Source organism: Oncorhynchus gorbuscha, linkage group LG11, assembly GCF_021184085.1.
Source record: "Oncorhynchus gorbuscha isolate QuinsamMale2020 ecotype Even-year linkage group LG11, OgorEven_v1.0, whole genome shotgun sequence".
Classification (NCBI taxonomy): Eukaryota; Metazoa; Chordata; class Actinopteri; order Salmoniformes; family Salmonidae; genus Oncorhynchus; species Oncorhynchus gorbuscha.
In genome coordinates this window covers 30681823-30700007 of record NC_060183.1, presented here as the reverse complement: position 1 = coordinate 30700007, position 18185 = coordinate 30681823, and the positions used below count along the sequence as shown (strand labels likewise).

The 18185-nt window shown below is 40.7% G+C and overlaps 1 protein-coding gene across 5 annotated transcripts; it reads right to left on the bottom strand.

Moving 5' to 3' along the window:
• Nucleotides 1-128: 128 nt before the first annotated feature.
• LOC124048499 (transforming growth factor beta-1-induced transcript 1 protein-like) lies at nucleotides 129-17195 on the bottom strand. 5 transcript variants are annotated; one of them, XM_046369349.1, is made up of 13 exons: nucleotides 16903-17195; nucleotides 16746-16776; nucleotides 13703-13860; nucleotides 13204-13268; nucleotides 9338-9477; nucleotides 9072-9171; nucleotides 5242-5326; nucleotides 4433-4525; nucleotides 3661-3843; nucleotides 3142-3315; nucleotides 2803-2884; nucleotides 1483-1631; nucleotides 129-1301 (listed from the first exon to the last, which is right to left on the bottom strand). In XM_046369349.1, exons 1-13 carry the CDS (start codon nucleotides 16909-16911, stop codon nucleotides 1035-1037), a joined length of 1536 nt encoding a protein of 511 aa, XP_046225305.1. In that variant the 5' UTR covers nucleotides 16912-17195; the 3' UTR covers nucleotides 129-1034. The 5 variants fall into 5 exon arrangements, with proteins under 5 accessions (XP_046225305.1, XP_046225303.1, XP_046225307.1 ...); XM_046369347.1 differs by lacking the exon at nucleotides 16746-16776 and adding an exon at nucleotides 14246-14296; XM_046369351.1 differs by lacking the exons at nucleotides 4433-4525; nucleotides 16746-16776 and adding an exon at nucleotides 14246-14296.
• Nucleotides 17196-18185: the final 990 nt, after the last annotated feature.

Sequence of the window (18185 nt, the reverse complement as noted above, 5' to 3'; positions counted from 1 at the left end):
ATTACTGGTAATAAGGATGTTAACAACAGTCAGAACAAAATTACAATCACGTCCATTGCTTGTTTCTACGTGCAAATTAGAATGGCTGTTTATTTCTTGAAACAGAAAAAATTCCCTCAACACCAAAGTCAGGGCAGAACAAAATTGTGTTTATTTTACTCTTTGGTATTCTTTATACATAATTGCATAGCACAATGGTGGAAAAAAACATTGTAAAATCTTTGGCACTACAATTGCGATACATGGTAGCCTCAAATTTAAAATAGACAATATATCAGTATAGAAATGCAATAGCAGTGATAATTATACTTTGCAATGTAAAGCAAATATATTAAATGGGTTTTTATTAAAGATCCTTCATCAAAATGTTCATAAAAAGGTTCCATTCGATACCATCAAAAATGTCAATTTCAAATAATTCAGTGGTCAATATTCCATTTGATAGGTCATGGATTTACATATACCATGTGATAACAACTTTCTATTATATCTTTGGAAAACTTCCTCAAAAGTTTAGCTATGGCTTCTGCATTGGTCATCTATGTGTCTTGGAGATCTATGCTCCCTTCTCACTCAAATATTTTTGTTGGCCTCTGTGTACCCTGCGGACAAAACTAGTTGAAATGTTCATTATGACATCATTTCAACCAGTTTTGCTTGCATGGTACCAGTCTAATAGAGAATTGGATTGTCTTAGACTTTTCTCTCTATCCCTTTCTCTTTCTAGTCGCCAATGTTGTCTTATAACCCAGAAAGAGTCCAGCTCTGATCTCTCTCTCATTCTCTGCGACAAAACAAAATGGCTGACAGATATTTGTTCAACTCCGTAACTAGAAAAGAGCTGGGTCGTATTCATTAGGCACCAAACGCATTGAAACAGGGACGGACCTGGACTTGTCCAATAAGAAATGCTCATTTACGTTTTCTGTTGCAAAACATTTTAAATTGTTATGTGCCCTAATGAACACGACATACACCTGGTATGGGAGTTATGGAAGAAGAAAACATAGGATGGGCAACGTCCTTCTCGGTGCTCAGCCGAAGAGTTTGATGAAGCAGGGATGGCAGTAGGGCTTGTTCTCCTGCTCTTTGAAACAGCCCTTGCTGAGTGGCTTGAGGCAGAAGTGGCACACCAGGTGGTGCGGGTGGAATTTGGCACCCATGGCGGTGACGCAGCGGCCCAGGATGGGCTGTTGGCACGCCTGGCACATGCTGCCGCGCGACTGGTGGTAGTGGGCCTCGCACAGCGGCTGGCCCTCGTGCTCGAAGAAGCTGCCGTTGACGAAGGGGCAGTAGCACTCCTGCAGACACGACAAAAGGCAAAGGGAGTTGAGTTGGAGATGAACATGTGATACAAAAAATGTGGGGTGCGTGGTTTGTGTGGTGTTCAATTCACATTCGTAACGTGTCCATGTTTGGCCAATCTTTGTCCTTATTGACATGAAGACACAGACCACACCCCCGACACACACACACACTTACCCTGCACACAAAGCACTGCGGGTGCCACAGGGAGTTGAGGGCAGAGATGTAGTTCTCCAGGATTGGCTGGGTACATCCTTGGCAACGGGAGGCGAAGAGGGACAAGAAGCACTGCTGGCAGTACTGCTGACCCTCGCGGTCATGGAAACCTACAGAGAGGGAAGGAGACACAGGCGGTTAAGTATTATGTAAAACAAATCAAGAAACATAAAAAATGTATTCCAAATACATGGTTGTACATTTACATTCACTCATTGAAATATATGCCAAAATTGGAAGTAATGAAGTAATACGTGTGTTAGCCTCAGTAGTAGGGTCATTCCATGAAGAGGGCCTTTGCGTAGTGTAATTTGTGTAATATTTTTTTTATTTCATGTAATTTGAACATTTTGTTATAAAAATGGTAAACTTCATAAAAAACACGAACGAATGCTCTAAAATCACCCAAATACATCATTTTAGAAATGGCAACGCTCTCAGTATAGTGATGCAGGTCTTTAGATGTTGTACACATGAAATTGTGTCATTCCGAACTTTATCCGTAATGTTATATTCCATTTTGGTGGACTTGAGCGATAGTTTTCCGTATGGGAGCATGCAGATGCTTTCTCATTTCCATTGTAGTGATAGAAAGCAAGCTTAACAAAAATACAAAAGTTGTTCAAACATTTCTATCCCATCTATCTATGGGTAATAGCGTTGACAAGTTATGCTCAACGCTTTCTACCACAAAACACCAGCAAATGTCCAAAACGAGTAGAACCAGCTCACCTGCTTTTTACACTATGATTTGACTCTTACCTGTTCAATGTTTCATTTGAATTTTTTTTTTTAAAGGAATGGTTTCCCTATATTAAAACGAGAATTCAGTTCACAAAACAGGATTGACCTTAAAATGAGGGACAAATGTAAATGAATCACTTATCATGTAAAATAAATAATCATCTTAAAAAATGACTTTGTCAAAGCGACAAAAGAACTAGGGCAAAAAGAAGATGAGAACAAAGGAAGATGGCGAAAACTTGGGGAAATGTAGGGGTTAAGTGGGTCAAAATCTTCCTTAAGTCAAGAAAAACGGGAAAATATATTCATATTATTAAAAGACACTTCATTTAATATAACAGGCTTTTAAAATTCAATATTGGTGCACAATTTTTTTTTCAAATATCAAAGGGCTGCAAAAGGCACACTATTTGTGGAACAACAAAGTAAGTGTGTTTTCTGATGTTGTATTGCTGAGGAACATGGAACAAAACAACCTATAGTTCATTATTGTCTACATCCCAGTGTGGCCCTTGACAGGAAGCGTGGGTTTATTACCTTCCTCTCCAAATGCCCGGCTGCACTTGACGCAACAGAAACACTCCGGGTGCCAATTCTTGTCCAGGGCGGTGACCATTTTCTACACAGGCAACACAGAAAACAGTTTTTTATGGCTTCAGGTGACATACACACTTTGTAAGGGCTGTATAACTAAGGCTAATATCACTGGACATGTTAATGAAACAGTGTAATGGAGGAAATTAGTTATATACAGTAGGTAAACACAATGTATTAATTTTGACACCATTTTATGTAAGTACATAGACATTTGTGGTGAAGTAGACAGTATACACACACACATGCACGCACACACACAGTGTCAGGTGGAGGTTTTACATTGAGTATGGGCTTGTTGCAGTGTGCGCAGTGGGGAGAGTAGAGGGTAAAGTAGTCCGACTCGCAGTACGGCTGACCATCCTTTTCGAAGAAGTTCCGGCTGCCCAGTTCTGTCTCACACTCCGAGCACACAAAGTGTTCCGGGTGCCATACCCGCCCCAGAGCAGTCACCACCTGGAGGGTCAAAGGTGAATGGTCAGTCATTTAATGGCTATTCGCACTACTGAACCGAATCGAGCCAAGCCAAACTGTACTGAGCTGGCCTGGTTACGCATCCACCATAGTTACTGGAACCATGCTGGACAGGACAGTGTTAAAAGAAAACATTCGAGCCAGCACAGTGGGGTTTGGGTTGGCACAAGTGTGAAAACGGTACTGGCTTGACCATAGATCAAGCACAAATGTGAAGCATTTCATGTGAAACAGAACAAAGTTAAGAACTTTCTTAGCAAAAATTGTTATGTTCTACAAGGTACAGGAAGTATCTCTACAATGGGACAGTGTTGAGCGATCGATCACCTGTCCTACAACCGGTTTCTGACAGGCCGAGCAGCTACCCTTGGAGGATGTGGGGACTCCCTGCCTGGTTAAATCCGATTGGAGGAGCCCCAGCATGCTGTCCAATGAGCCGCCGGAAGAGGCTTGTGGGGGCGGGACTGGATGCTGTGGTACTGTGATCACTGGTGTGACAGCTGGAGCTGGCTAATAAGAGAGAAGGAGAGTTAGATAACATACCAATGATCACCTGTGACACAAATGTCCATGTGATTAGGATGCATTAGGACCAGAGTGCATGGTGATTTTTTGTCATGCTTTTGAATTAGTTGAACTGAACGGGCGTTCCGAGTTGTCTATGTTGCAGTCGCACTGCACTGATTATTAGATCTCACAATACCCGGTGAAGTCATCAGGCATTGTGAGATCTGAACCCATATTCACATAGCATCTCAGAGTATGAGCACTGATCTCTGATCAGTTTAGCCTTTTAAATAGAAATGAATAAGAGGGGGGACCTGATCCTAGATCAACACTCCTACTCTGGGAAGTTTTGTGAATACTGCCCTGAGACCAGTAACATCTCAGGGAACTAAATTAATATGATATGGCAATCGTCTGAGTCATTCCGGCTCATCGACTGCAATAGAGACGACCTGGAACACAACCGTTGACACTGGCAAGCAGACAGGGAAGGACAGAGACAGACAAGCATATACTTGTAAACAGAGAGTAAAGCTCAATTCAGAGTGCACAGCCGCAGAGACGCGACAGTCCGCGCGGCCCATTTACGAACCTCATTTAACTGGCTGTTATCAAGTCGCGGGCGACGTACGTCACAATAGACCGCATGGCTCTGCGGCTCCGCAGTTTTGAACTCTGTAGCGTTCTTAATGCGTAGAGCATGAGTGGATAACGATAGACAAGCAGAGAGAGAAAGAGGACTATATATAAATGCAATGCATCAAGAACATTGTACTGTATACACAGTATTATAAGATGATCTGCAATATTTTCGTGGTGCAAAAGAGCATAGATCTATGAAAAAAAAATACAGTAAACATTATAATCTGGCAGCGGGATTTCATTTTTTTACTCTTCTACAACAATGTGTATTCGGCAAACTGAGCGGTAGCCTAGTGGTTAGTGTTGGGACAGTAACCGAAAGGTTGTGGATCGAATCCCCGAGCTAACAAGGTAAAAATCTGTCGTTCTGCCCCTGAACAAGGCAGTTATAACCCACTGTCCTCCAGGCGCCGAAGATGTGGCTGTCAATTAAGGCAGCCCCATGCACCTCTCTGATTCAGAGGGGTTGGGTTAAATGCAGAAGACACATTTCAGTTGAAAGCATTCAGTTGTAGAACTGACTAGGTACCTCCCTTTCCCCCCAATGCATAAAGAGATGTCACCTGATCACACACTTTGTTGAAGGAAAGTTTAAAGTTCAATTACACTGCCAGATTATAATGAGGTTTAAAGTATTTTTGCACAAATCTGTTCTCTTTTGCGTCACAAAAATGTTGCCCGTAGTGAACTAAACTGTGCAGTAGCGTACAGGCTGTAGTGTTTAATGTGAAGTATACAGGTTGGTAGTGGGGCTCTTACTGTGCTCTGGACTCTGAAGTCAGACAGAGAGGCCATGAGTTTGTCCAGCTCAAGTGTAGCTGAGGTGGCTGACGGCTTCACCGAACTGAATGAATTAATACATTTATTTTATCATTTAAAACACAGGTTAAGCTTTCCAGTTGGAGAGACAACATTTCAGACATAAAAAATTATAACGGATGAACACAACTAGAGTACAGGATCGTGTTCATTAGTCAAACGGAAAAAAATGGACTGAAACAGGGAGAGACTACCTTGACTTAAGAAAATAATAAACATACATTTTTCATAGCGAAACATTTGAAAAGCACTCCCTTAATGAACACAACTTTGGAAGGAGTTAAAGGAGCAATCTGCAGTTGCTACATCCATATTTGGACTTATACATTAATTATGTATACCCATTGATTCTTGAAGAGAATCTAATTTATAAATGCCTCATGAGCTTATTTCAACTGTTGTACCCCATAAGTACCCAAAATATAAGCTTGTGTTACTCCAATATTTGAAAACATTGTAAATGTTTTAAATGAGCTTCAAAACATGCTTAAAACTATCATTTTTATATCTTGGATGGTCAGTGATTGCATCCATAGCTCAGTCTTAAGAATTTGATAATGATTACATTTCTCCAGGCCCATCCTTCAGCTTTTTACCAAAACTTTGTTATTGCTTCAACTGCTGATTGGTCGTTTAATTGAACACATAGCACTATACACACTTCAACTATAGTAGGAGCACTAAAAAGACAGTATCCTGGAACGAAATAGAATGCATTCCAAATGGCATGCTGTTCCCTATATAGTGCACTACTTTTTACAAGAGCCCTAGGGTCCCTGGTCAAAAGCAATGTACTATAAAGGGAATAGTGTGCCATTTGGGACGCAAGCCAGTATTTACGCCTTCGGGGCAGGGTTCACCAACTGGCGGCCCAAGGGAGATTTTACTTGGTTCCCCAAGTTTTATGAACACTTTTGTATAAATACAGTGGCGTGCGAAAGTATTCACCCCCTTGGCATTTTTCCTATTTTGTTGCCTTACAACCTGGAATTAATTTTTTTTGGGGGGGGGTTGTATCATTGGATTTACACAACACAACACTTTGAAGATGCAAAATATTTTTTCTTGTGAGACAAACAAAAAATAAGACAAAAAAAAACAGAAAACTTGATCGTGCATAACTATTCACCCCTCCAAAGTCAATACTTTGTAGAGCCACCTTTTGCAGCAATTACAGCTGCAAGTCTCTTGTGGTAAATCTCTGTATGCTTGGCACATCTAGCCACTGGGATTTTGCTCATTTTTCAAGGCAAAACTGCTCCAGTTGGATTCCGCTGGTGTACAGCAATCTTTAAGTCATACCACAGATTCTCAATTGGATTGAGGTCTGGGCTTTGGCTAGGTCATTCCAAAACATTTAAATGTTTCCTCTTAAAACACTCAAGTGTTGCTTTAACAGTATGCTTAGAGTCATTGTCCTGCTGGAAGGTGAACCTCTGTCCCAGTCTCAAATCTCTGGAAGAGTGAAACAGGTTTCCCCCAAGAATTTCTCTGTATTTAACACCATCCACCACTCCTTCAATTCTGACCAGTTTCCCAGTCCCTGCCGATGAAATGAGGACGTTCTCAGGGTGATGCGAGGTGTTGGGTTTGCGCCAGACATAGCGTTTTCCTTAATGGCCAAAAAGCTCATTTTTTGTCTAATCTAAACAGAGTACCTTCTTTCATATGTTTGTGGAGTCTCCCACATGCCTTTTGGCGAACACCAAACGTGCTTGATAATTATTTTCTTTATGCAATGGCTTTTTCCTGGCCACTCTTCCGTAAAGCCCAGCTCTGTGGAGTGTATGGCTTAAAGGGGTACGATGGACAGATACTCCAATCTCTGCTGTGGAGCTTTCAAGCTCCTTCAGGGTTATCTTTGGTCTCTTTGTTGCCTCTCTAATTAATGCCCTCCTTGCCTCTGATTAATGCCCTCCTTGCACTCTGAAAGTTTTGAAAAAAAGTTTTTTTTTTTCATTTCACTTGGACTATTTTCATTTCACCTATTTTGTGTATGTCCATTACATTAAATCCAAATAAAAATCCATTTAAATTACAGGTTGTAATGCAACAAAATAGAAAAAACACCAAAGGGGATGAATACTTCTGCAGAGCACTGTATACAGTACCAGTCAAAAGTTAGGACAAACCTACTTATTCAAGGGTATTCCTTTATTTTTACTATTTTCTACATTGTTGGATAATAGTGAAGACATCAAAACTATGAAATAACACATATGGAATCACGTAGTAACCAAATCAAAATATATTTTAGATTCTTCAAAGTAGCCACCCTTTGCCTTGATGACAGAATTCTCTCAACAAGCATCATGAAGAATGCTTTTCCAACAGTCTTGAAGGTGCTCCCACATATGCTGAGCACTTGTTGGCTGCTTTTCCTTCACTTTGAGGTCCAACTTATTCCAAACCATCTCAATTGGTTTGAGGTTAGGTGATTGTGGAGTCCATTTCATCTGATGCAGCACTCCATCACTCTTTCTTGGTCAAATAGCCCCTACACAACCTGGGGGTATGTTGGGTCACTGTTGGGTCACTGTTGAAAAACAAATTATATTCCCACTAAGCACAAACCAGATGGAATGGTGTATCGCTGCAAAATACGGTGGTAGCCATGCTGGTTAAGTGTGCCTTGAATTCTAAATAAATCACAGACATTGTCACCAACAAAGCACCCCCACACCATCATACCTGCCCCTCCGTGCTTCACAGTGGGAACCACACATGTGGAGATCATCCGTTCACCTACTGTGCATCTCATAAAGACCAAAAATTGAACATTTGGACTCATCAGACCAAAGGACAGATTTCCACCAGTCTAATGTCCATTGCTCATGTTACTTGGGCCAAGCAAGTCTCTTTTCTTATTGGTGTCCTTTAGTAGTGGTTTCTTTGCAGCAATTCGACCATGAAGGCCTGATTCAGTCTCCTCTGAACAGTTGATGTTGAGAGCCAGTTTCATCAAAGCACCTGATGGTTTTTGGGACTGCACTTGAAGAAACCGACCTTCATGTCTTAAAGTAATAATGGACTGACATTTCTCTTTTCTTATTTGAGCTGTTCTTGCCATAATATGGACTTGGTATTTAACAAAATATGGTTATCTTCTGTATACCACCCCTACCTTGTCACAACACAACTGATCGGCTCAAATGCATTAATAAGGAAAGAAATTCCACAAATGAACTTTTAACAAGGCACACGTGTTAATTGAAATGCATTCCAGGTGACTACCTCATGAAGCTGGTTGAGAGAATGCCAAGAGTGTGCAAAGCTGTTATCAAAACAAAGGGTGGCTACTTTGAAGAATCTCAAATATAAAATATATTTGGATTTGTTTAACACTTTTTTGGTTACTACATGATTCCATGTGTGTTATTTCATAGTGTTGATGTCTTCACTATTATTCTACATTGTAGAAAATAATACAAATAAAGAAATACCCTAGAATGAGTAGGTGTGTTCAAACTTTTGACTGGTACTGTGTATATTTTTTTATCTCATAAAATACTCTAAAATCAGCTACCAGTAATTTTAATTATGAAAATCTGTTCCCAAGTATTTAATGCATAATAGAGAGACATGATCATATACAAATGTCAGCAAGGTCCGAAATTATCGTTTTAGTCCAATATTATATCTGTTTGAGAATCTTGCGGTCAATTTGCAGTCTACAAATTATGTTCCGACCATCTGATCAAGAAAAAAATTGCGTCTGAATCTAGTTGACGATCCCTGCTTTAGGGTATATGAAGGGTGTATATGGATACCTGGGGTAGGGTGTTGTGACCTTGTCCTTGGACCCCTGGAACTCTTTTATCTTGTCCCTCTCATCCTTTTTAGTGGTGGGAAACTGGGCCAGAATCTCATCTACCAACAGACAAAGATGAGCACACAAAGCATGAATACCACATGTTGAGAAAATGCTGCTCGCACACAACACACATACACGGTATGAAGATGACCTTGTTTACATCATCAAACATTGAGCAAACACTGTCCAGTGGAGGCTTGTGAGGGCAAGCCTATTACTGACCTGTGATGTTGAACTGGGTGGCGTTGAGCTCCTGCAGAAGGTGGTCCAGTTCGCTGAGACCCCCTCCTAACACAGAGGAGGAGGAGAAGGCCGGGGGAGGAGGGTCGGCCGTGCGGGGGGAGCGAGGCTTATTCACTGTACTGGAGGGGAGATAGTGTGAGAGAGGGTGAGAGAAAGAGAGAGTGAAAAGGAGAGAGCGGGAGATGGGGAAAGAATGGTATAACTCAAACAAATGAATGGGGGGGGGTCACTGAGAAATGTCCTTGTTTTGCATCAAAACATACATGAAATGAGTTGCGAAATTAATAGGAAATATAGTCAAGACGTTGACAAGGTTATACATAATGATTTCTAATAATTGTGTCCTTCAAACTTTGCTTTTGTCAAAGAATCCTCCATTTGCAGCAATTACAGCCTTGCAGACCTTTGGCATTCTAGTTGTCAATTTGTTGAGGTGATCTGAAGATATTTCACCCCATGCTTCCTGAAGTACCTCCCACAAATTGGATTGGCTTGATGGGCACTTCTTACGTACCATACAGTCAAGCTGCTCCCACAACAGCTCAATAGGGTTGAGATCCGGTGACTGTGCTGGCCACTCCATTATAGACAGAATACCAGCTGGCTGCTTCTACCCTAAATAGTTCTTGCATAGTTTGGAGCTGTGCTTTGGGTCATTGTCCTGTTATAGGAGGAAATTGTCATACAGGGTATGGCATGGTGTTGCAAAATGGAGTGATAGCCTTCCAAGATCACTTTTACCCTGTACAAATATCCCACTTTCCCACCCCCAATGCACCCCCAGACCATCACATTGCCTCCACCATGCTTGACAGATCAAATCAAATTAATTTATATAGCCCTTCTTACATCAGCTGATATCTCAAAGTGCTGTACAGAAACCCAGCCTAAAACCCCAAACAGCAAGCAATGCAGGTGTAGAAGCACGACAGATGGCTTCAAGCACTCCTCCAGCATCTTTTCATTTCTTCTGCGTCTCACAAATGTTCCTCTTTGTGATCCGAACACCTCAAATTTAGATTTGTCTGTCCATTACACCTTTTTCCAATCTTCCTCTGTCCAGTGTCTGTGTTCTTTTACCCATCTTAATCTTTTCTTTTTATTGGCCAGTCTGAGATATGGCATTTTTTTGCAACTCTGCCTAGAAGGCCAGCATCCCGGAGTCGCCTCTTCACTGTTGACATTGAGACTGGTGTTTTGCAGGTACTATTTAATGAAGCTGCTAGTTGAGGACTTGTGAGGCATCTGTTTCTCAAACTAGACACTCTAATGTATGTACTTGTCAGCCGGAGCTCCACCTCGCTGTTGGTCGGTGGAAGCGTGACCAGATGGACACATTTTTTATTTACAGGGGGTATTGAGTTGAGTGTGGTGATTGCTTCACTGTTAGTCCAAAATTGAAGAACGAGGTGGACCACCAGCTAGAGGCCCTTCCACCAACAAACAATGAGGTGGAGCTCTGCCTGGAGGCCCTTCCACCAGCGAAGAACGAGGTGGACCACCAGCTAGAGGCCCTTCCACCAACAAACAATGAGGTGGAGCTATGTCTGGAGGCCCTTCGACCAGTTAAGAACAAGGTGGAGCTCTTGTACATTACTGTAAAGAAAGCACCTTTTTTATAGTAATATACTGTTAAACCAAGTTTCTTTGGAATTTACAGTAACAAACTGCAACGTTTTTACAGTAACTTACAGGTAACGGCTGACAGTAAGTTACAGTAAACACAAGTTATGGTTTAAACAGGGTAATGTACTATTATGACTTTATTTCACATTAAGTTATAAAAAAATCTGATATTGACAAGATTAGAGATGTATGTCACAAAAGCAACCCCATTACAGTAAACATGGATCCAAAATGAAGATACAAGCATCTTTTTACTGGGGTGGGGGGGGGTCCACACTGATGTACTAAAATTGCGTTGGGCAACGCAGTACTCAAATAGAATAATATATGCCATTTACGTAACAGGCGCTTTTATCCATTGACAACAGTGAATTCCACACATTTTTATATGTGACCCCAGTGGCAATCAAAACCACAACTCTGGTGTTTCTAGTGCCATGCTCCTACTAACTGAGCGACACAGGACCACTACAATGCATAAGTACAATACAATACTGTAAAATACAATACAGGTAGAAGGTCCCCATGAGTGTGCCAACCTCCTTCAGGCCATGGATGAGGCATTCAATGACATCAATCCCGACCTACTGTGTCAGGCTTGGATTCTCCATGCCAAAAGATTTTTCTCAAGATGCATGAACATTGAGGACATTTACTGTGATGTCGATGAGAACCTATGCCCAAATGTTCAAGACAGGCTTGAACCAAACTAGTGCCTGCTAATAAAACATGATTTATTTTAAACCTTGTTTCTTTCAATTATTTCATTTGTTTCATTTGATTACAGTACACCTACAGTGCCTTCAGAAAGAACACTGAACAAAAATATAAACAAAACATAATTTTGAACGCCCAATTTTTCAGTTTTTGATTTGTTAAAAAAGTTTGAAATATAAAATAAATGTCGATCCACTTCATGATTGTGTCCCACTTGGTGTTGATTCTTCACAAAAAAATACAGTTTTATATCTTTATGTTTGCATACCGTAATTGCTGGACTATTAAGCGCACCTGAATATAAACCCCAACCACTGAATTATTAAAAAATATGTATTTTGTACATAAATAAGCCGCACATGTCTATAAGACTCAGGTGCCTACCGGTACCGGTACATTGAAACAAATGAACTTTACACAGCCTTTAAACGAAGCACGGCTTGTAACAAAAATTAAACAGTGGCCTACCAAGAAAGTCATTGGTCACTATCTTCCTCCTCCTGTGCACTGAAACCACTGAAGCCATCTCCTTCGGTGTCGGAGTTGAATAGCCTCAGAATTGCTTCATCCGATGTTGGATCGTTTTCATTGTCGCTCTCGTCACTTTCATCCGGAGGCAAATACCCCGCTGAGCTCATGCTGCCCCTTCAACACGCAGCAGTCCAGCCTTTCGAAACCTGTTGATGATAGTGGATTTTTTGACAATGCTCCACGCTGTCAGGACCCACTGGCAGACTTGACCATAAGTTGCTCTTCACATGCGGCCCGTTTTAGTGAAGGATTTCTCCCCACTTGTCATCCAAGCCTCCCACTGAACACGGCGCACCACCTTAAATGCACGATTTACACTGATGTCGAGTGGCTGCAAATTCTTTGGGCCATCTGCTTTTCTTCCCTCTGAAAGCTGTTGTTGTCTTTTTGCACTGAGTCAGTTCCTCACGCTGTTTTCCAACGTCTTATCATCGACTCATTAAAGCCAAGCTCCCGTGCAGCAGCTCTATTTCCTTTTCCAACAGCCAGATCGATCGCCTTCAACTTGAAAGCTGCATCATATGCATTTCTCCGTGTCTTTGCCATGATGAGGGTGACAAAATTACTACCGTAATCAGAATGATGGGAAGTTTGAGCGCGCTCGATTTACGTCACATTATGTGATGGTGCTCAGTTTTTTCGTCATTGTATAAACCGCGAGGTTCAAAGCGTGGGAATAAAGTAGCGGCTTATAGTCCGGAAATTACGGTACTTATTTTCATTCATTTTGGAGTAGAATGTCCTTTTTGTCCAGAACTGAGCTCCTTAGTCCTTCTACAAAAGAATTTAGAACCCCGACCATATCCCCCCCACTGCATAAGAAAGTAGAATTCACAAAAAAAAGTCAGGGCCATAAACATTATTTCATATAGGGCTGTAAAATAATAGCCTGGTGGAACCAGCTTTATTGCTGCAGCTTTGACCACTCTGTTTTACTTAGTAAAGTAACTAATAATAAAGGAAAATAGTACCTGTACAGTTGTTTGTCTGGGTTTGGGTTCTGAGAACCATTGGACTTCATTGCAGCAGACACCGTCTAAAAGAAATGTTTGCACATTATAAACATAATTCACTTGTTTTTCAACCAGAAAGTCAATCTTCACTTTTGCTCTGAAGTCAACGCTCACCCATCAACACAATAAGAGTTACGGTACTTCATAACTATTCGATAAAAACATTTAACTTTGACAAGTTGAGTTTCTAAGCAGAGTCTGATCCCTCCTTACTACCTATCCTCTTTTAGCATTGTATAATTATCTACAGTATAAGACACTTCCAACAGCCTGTTCTATGTTGACTTCTCTCTTTTACCTCACCTGGAGTAGGCAGAAGTTGGCCCTCACCACTCATTCAGGCTCAGGTATATATCCACCCCTCCTAATGGTTAAGATTTGGGGCAAAGGTAATCTGATCCAAGTTGTTAAGTCTACCTCAAAACTCTTAAAATGTTTCTTATCTCAAACCTCTTACCTGCTGGGGTGTGTAAGCTGGAGGCGGTGGCCTGGTCTGGGCGTTTTCCTGAGGGCTGGCAGGCGCGGGGTCAGATGTCACCGGGGGATCTGAGGTAAGCAGGACTGGGCACCTGGCCAGGGGAGAGCTGGTGCTCTCTAGGTCAGCGAGGAGGGCGTCTACAGAGTCAGAGAGGATGGGAGTGTGCATAGAAATATAATCTATAGATTTTTTGAGATTCTATTTCAATGGGAGTCTTTGTAGAGGAATTCAAGATGCTGTCATTCATACTGTGCAGTCATTCATTTTGCCTCAGAGGGTGGTTAGTACACAGGTATTGGCTGATACCTATGTTGATGGTTAATGCTGGTTAAATACAAGAAATTGGAGAAATGGGAATGGGAATGGAAATTATAGAAGGAAAATAGGAGGCAAAAAAGACAAAAAAATAAAAGGGACACATGGAGGAGGTGAGGACATAGAAGCAAAGTATTTTGACACACTGAGATACGACAGAAAAAGGGTGAAACACACAAACAAACATACATACAGACAGTTACGTACCAAACACAACAATACGAGGACTGAGAGGGTAGTTAGGTGAGTCAGGAACTCCTGAGGGTAGACAGACGGACTCAGTGACCAATCAGAGAGATGCAAATCAGACGCAGGCAGCAGAGAGGACACAGAGAGGCGGGCCAATTAGAGCGAGAATAACACATTGACCAATCAAAGCAAGGGACATCAAATGAGCAAACAAGCTAAAGTCACATGAAAAATATAACATTTCTGTAGACCTTTCTGGACATGCCAAAGTGATAAGGAAGCAGTGGAGGAAGGGTGTTTGTCAACTGATATCGAACTCAAACCTCATTTTCACGAGAAGTACAAGCCATTTTAGTATTCCTCCATGGCATACTGTATTTTACAACACATGATTGGCATCATGGATGTATCCATTTTATGGCCAAAACCAGGACAATGTGTCTTATTGGATTATTAGACAAGCTTTTCTCCTAACTTACATGGTTTACTTTTGCAAACCATGCAGAATCTGAAACAATACATGAATTATCAAACCATATTTCCAGGAAAATCTATTTTGATAATAATATTTGTGGAAGAGGCACAGAGCATCACTTCATACAACTTTTGAGCAACTTTTGAAGCAACTTCAGAGCAAAATAAGGATATTTCAGAAAATGACTGCTTTACATTTTCAAAACGGAATATTTAGTTGAGGTCAGTGTATTTATTTTAGAGCTAATTTGGTATTTATATGCACATCACATTCATAATTTCTTGATAAGAGTTAGACATTTAGATATTAAACCGAAATATGACTGGGGCTGGTGAAACTGCCTTTTATCATCACAGACTGTGGTCATTTCTCCCACTGATGATTCACACTGGTACAAACATGTGGAGAGAATGTTGTTCGCTCACACACACACACACACACACACACACACACACACACACACACACACACACACACACACACACACACACACACACACACACACACACACACACACACACACACACACACACACACACACACACACACACACACACACACACACACACACACACACATTCTTTCTTTCTCACTCTCTCCCTCTCTTATACACACACACACACACACACTTACAGACTGGACTGCTCATATAAGGAGTTGAAATTCTCTCAATGTGAAATATGACCATATTTAGAGCTCTGCCTGCCGACTGTTTGACTTGGCCATAGCCTCTCTTAACAAGTGGTCTCGCTGAAAAACCCCACAAGTCACACCAACCAAAGACATCAACTTACAACATAACACACAACACTACAGCATAAACACACTGACATAAACACTGTCCCCCTATTTGAGAAACACGTCGCCAGTCACCCGGCAACAACTGAACCTTGAAGTGCAATCCTATCCAGATGTGTTGAACCAGATGCAGTGATTCTTCCTCGTGCTTGCTAAGCATAAAATCCCTCCGTTTTGAAATATGTTGCACACACTACTCTTCGAGCGAGTAGGCCACAAGAGCAAATGCTTTGTTCTCTGGTCTGGTGCAGCACACAACCCTCCTATTTTCACTGAACTTCATGAGTCTTGGTGAGCCATCGTGGCCCTAGGCTATTTCAGTGCTAGTTGAAGAGGGCTGGGACATTGCTTTCCATTCTGAAAGTTGCCACCATTTTTAAGAAAAGAGGGATATATGTATTCCTCAACCTCTGTATCAATAGTCATTCGAGAGGGTCTCTTCTAACTATTAAATCCACCCGGTAGTTCACTAACACTAATGATAGTCACACTCTTTTCCCCTGATGGCTGAATGAAATACATTGAGATCTTTATTATGTTATGAAGCTCACTGGTCCATCTCTGACTCATCGATAGCATTATAGACAGAGAGGGCCTACAGAGGACGTCCAAGATCTAATTTGGATTTAATTTGTGGTTAGAGCTAGAAGCACTGCATGTTGACATAGGATACAGTTACATTAGTATACTCCTTGTTTTCCTGGCATAGAGTTAAAGAAAGCATGCTGTTTTACATTGCTGGAGTTGTCAAAGAAAAATGTCACAAAATGAAGCTTTTCCTGATCTTCTTTCCTCCCTTGAAAAAGAGGAGCACAATGTAGAGAAAGCAAGATTTGAGTTGGAAGATAATATTTTAGTTGTTCTATGGTTAAAAAGGTTATTCAATTGAGACCAGCAGATTTTCACTAGATAACAATCTCTCGTAAACATGGATTATAAGAGACCACCCATACAGTAGCTACTAGCTAGGCCTACATCTAATGTAGTCGATATACTGATCAATTCAAAAGCTGACTCTATAGGCACAATAACAAAGACTTGAGGATAAGGGCTGTTACTTTCAAGTCTAAAATGACCTGCTATAAGTAAAATGTTGCTTGATTAATAGGAATAGGACCCCAGATGCATTTTTAAACCTCGTACTATTTATAGGTAATATCTTATGCCTCATCATGTTCCTATCTATTATCATAGATTATAAGAAAACATTGTTTTCTAAACTATTCCCTTTCAATGTGCATTTACCTTTGCTCCGAATTCCAGCAAAGATGGATCTCTTTCAAGAAAACAAAAATATTACTTTTTTCATTGCCTCAGTACTCCAACCATCGTTCTTCAATTCCAGTAGATAGCGGAGCACGTAGCTACAATGTTTCAAAGAGGGTAAATTATCAATACATACCCAAATCATCCATGGTAAATTCTGAAATTAGCTCTTTTTCCTCTTGATGTGAGAAAAGATTCATATGATCAGCATCAGCTTGTGGTGGATGGTTTATTCTATTGAACCTTGTTCGTCAAACGTCCATGGTGTGGCTGGATATATTATCTCTGAAACAGGGCTATTGTCTGCGTTGGCCCCGAATAACTTTTTGGATTCCGTTATCTACTAACTATGCAAGTATAAAAAAAAGGGCGTCCCGTTTCTTTTCCTCCACGACTCTCTTCCTGTATTATGCCTACTGGTACCACAGACTGGAGAAGGCGTAGTTAAATTACTGCGGTTACAACCAATGCGTTATATATACGCACTAGATGACTAGCCAAGGGCGATGCTTTGAAGCCACCACGCCTCCATCTTGGCACTCCCCTTAACGGCGCAAAACACATTTTGGAAGCAATAGAAATGCATGAATTAAAATGAACATTTGTTTTTGACACGTTTATTACATTATAGACACCTTAATGCATACTTTCAAAGTATATTCTCTGAGCTAAACATATAAATAAAAAATTAACAAATATAAAAACAATTTCCTTAAAGTATACTTTAAAAAAAAGTTATGTTATTGTCCCCACTACAATTATTATTATGTTTTACTTAAATACATGTTATTTTGTAAATTTTATTTAAATAATGGACAATTCCTTCTTCTGGGGAGTGCCAATATGGCCGACCGGTGCCTCCAAAACCTCTCATTGGCAAATACATAGTATTAGCAATCCAGGTTTTATATACACCACTTGTTACAACCCCCCCATTTCCCCGACAAATGAGGTCACTTTTTACATTCCTAGTCCATATTTGGGATAGAACATTTTAGATTTTTGGCAAGCGCCAAACTAACGGTAATGATGTAGCTGTGAAGTGGTGTTGAGCATTTGCACTATCTATTTCCAATTGGTGTCCTTCACATCGTGTCTGCCAGGATAAAAAATTGTGACAGTTACACCCATTTAATCTAATCGAGAAAACACACCTGGTTAGAGATGTCAAGCTTCATTCACAAGGAATAAGTACGGGAATTGTTGCTAAGGAACTGAGAATTTCACTCCTCTCCTCAATAGTGGATGTGACCAAAAACATTGAAAAAGCAATATTTCAATTCTGAATTGACTAAGCAATGAGCATGACTGACTATGGTTTACAATGACATTCCTCAACTAAATGTTAGTCATGTATTAGGTATGCCACTAGTAAGTTATATAAACATTGAAATACTGTCAATTGAATAGAGCAACCAA

What these genes read in the sequence shown, in the direction of transcription:
- LOC124048499 (XM_046369347.1), bottom strand. Translation starts at nt 16,966, where the DNA reads ATGAATCTTTTCTCACATCAAGAGGAAAAAGAGCTAATTTCAGAATTT. An exon ending in CACCCAGTTCAACATCACAG is followed by an intron (nt 9,172 to 9,337) that starts GTCAGTAATAGG and finishes GTCTGTTGGTAG; the next exon opens with ATGAGATTCTGGCCCAGTTT. An exon ending in CGCAGTGCTTTGTGTGCAGG is followed by an intron (nt 1,302 to 1,482) that starts GTAAGTGTGTGT and finishes TCGTGTCTGCAG; the next exon opens with GAGTGCTACTGCCCCTTCGT.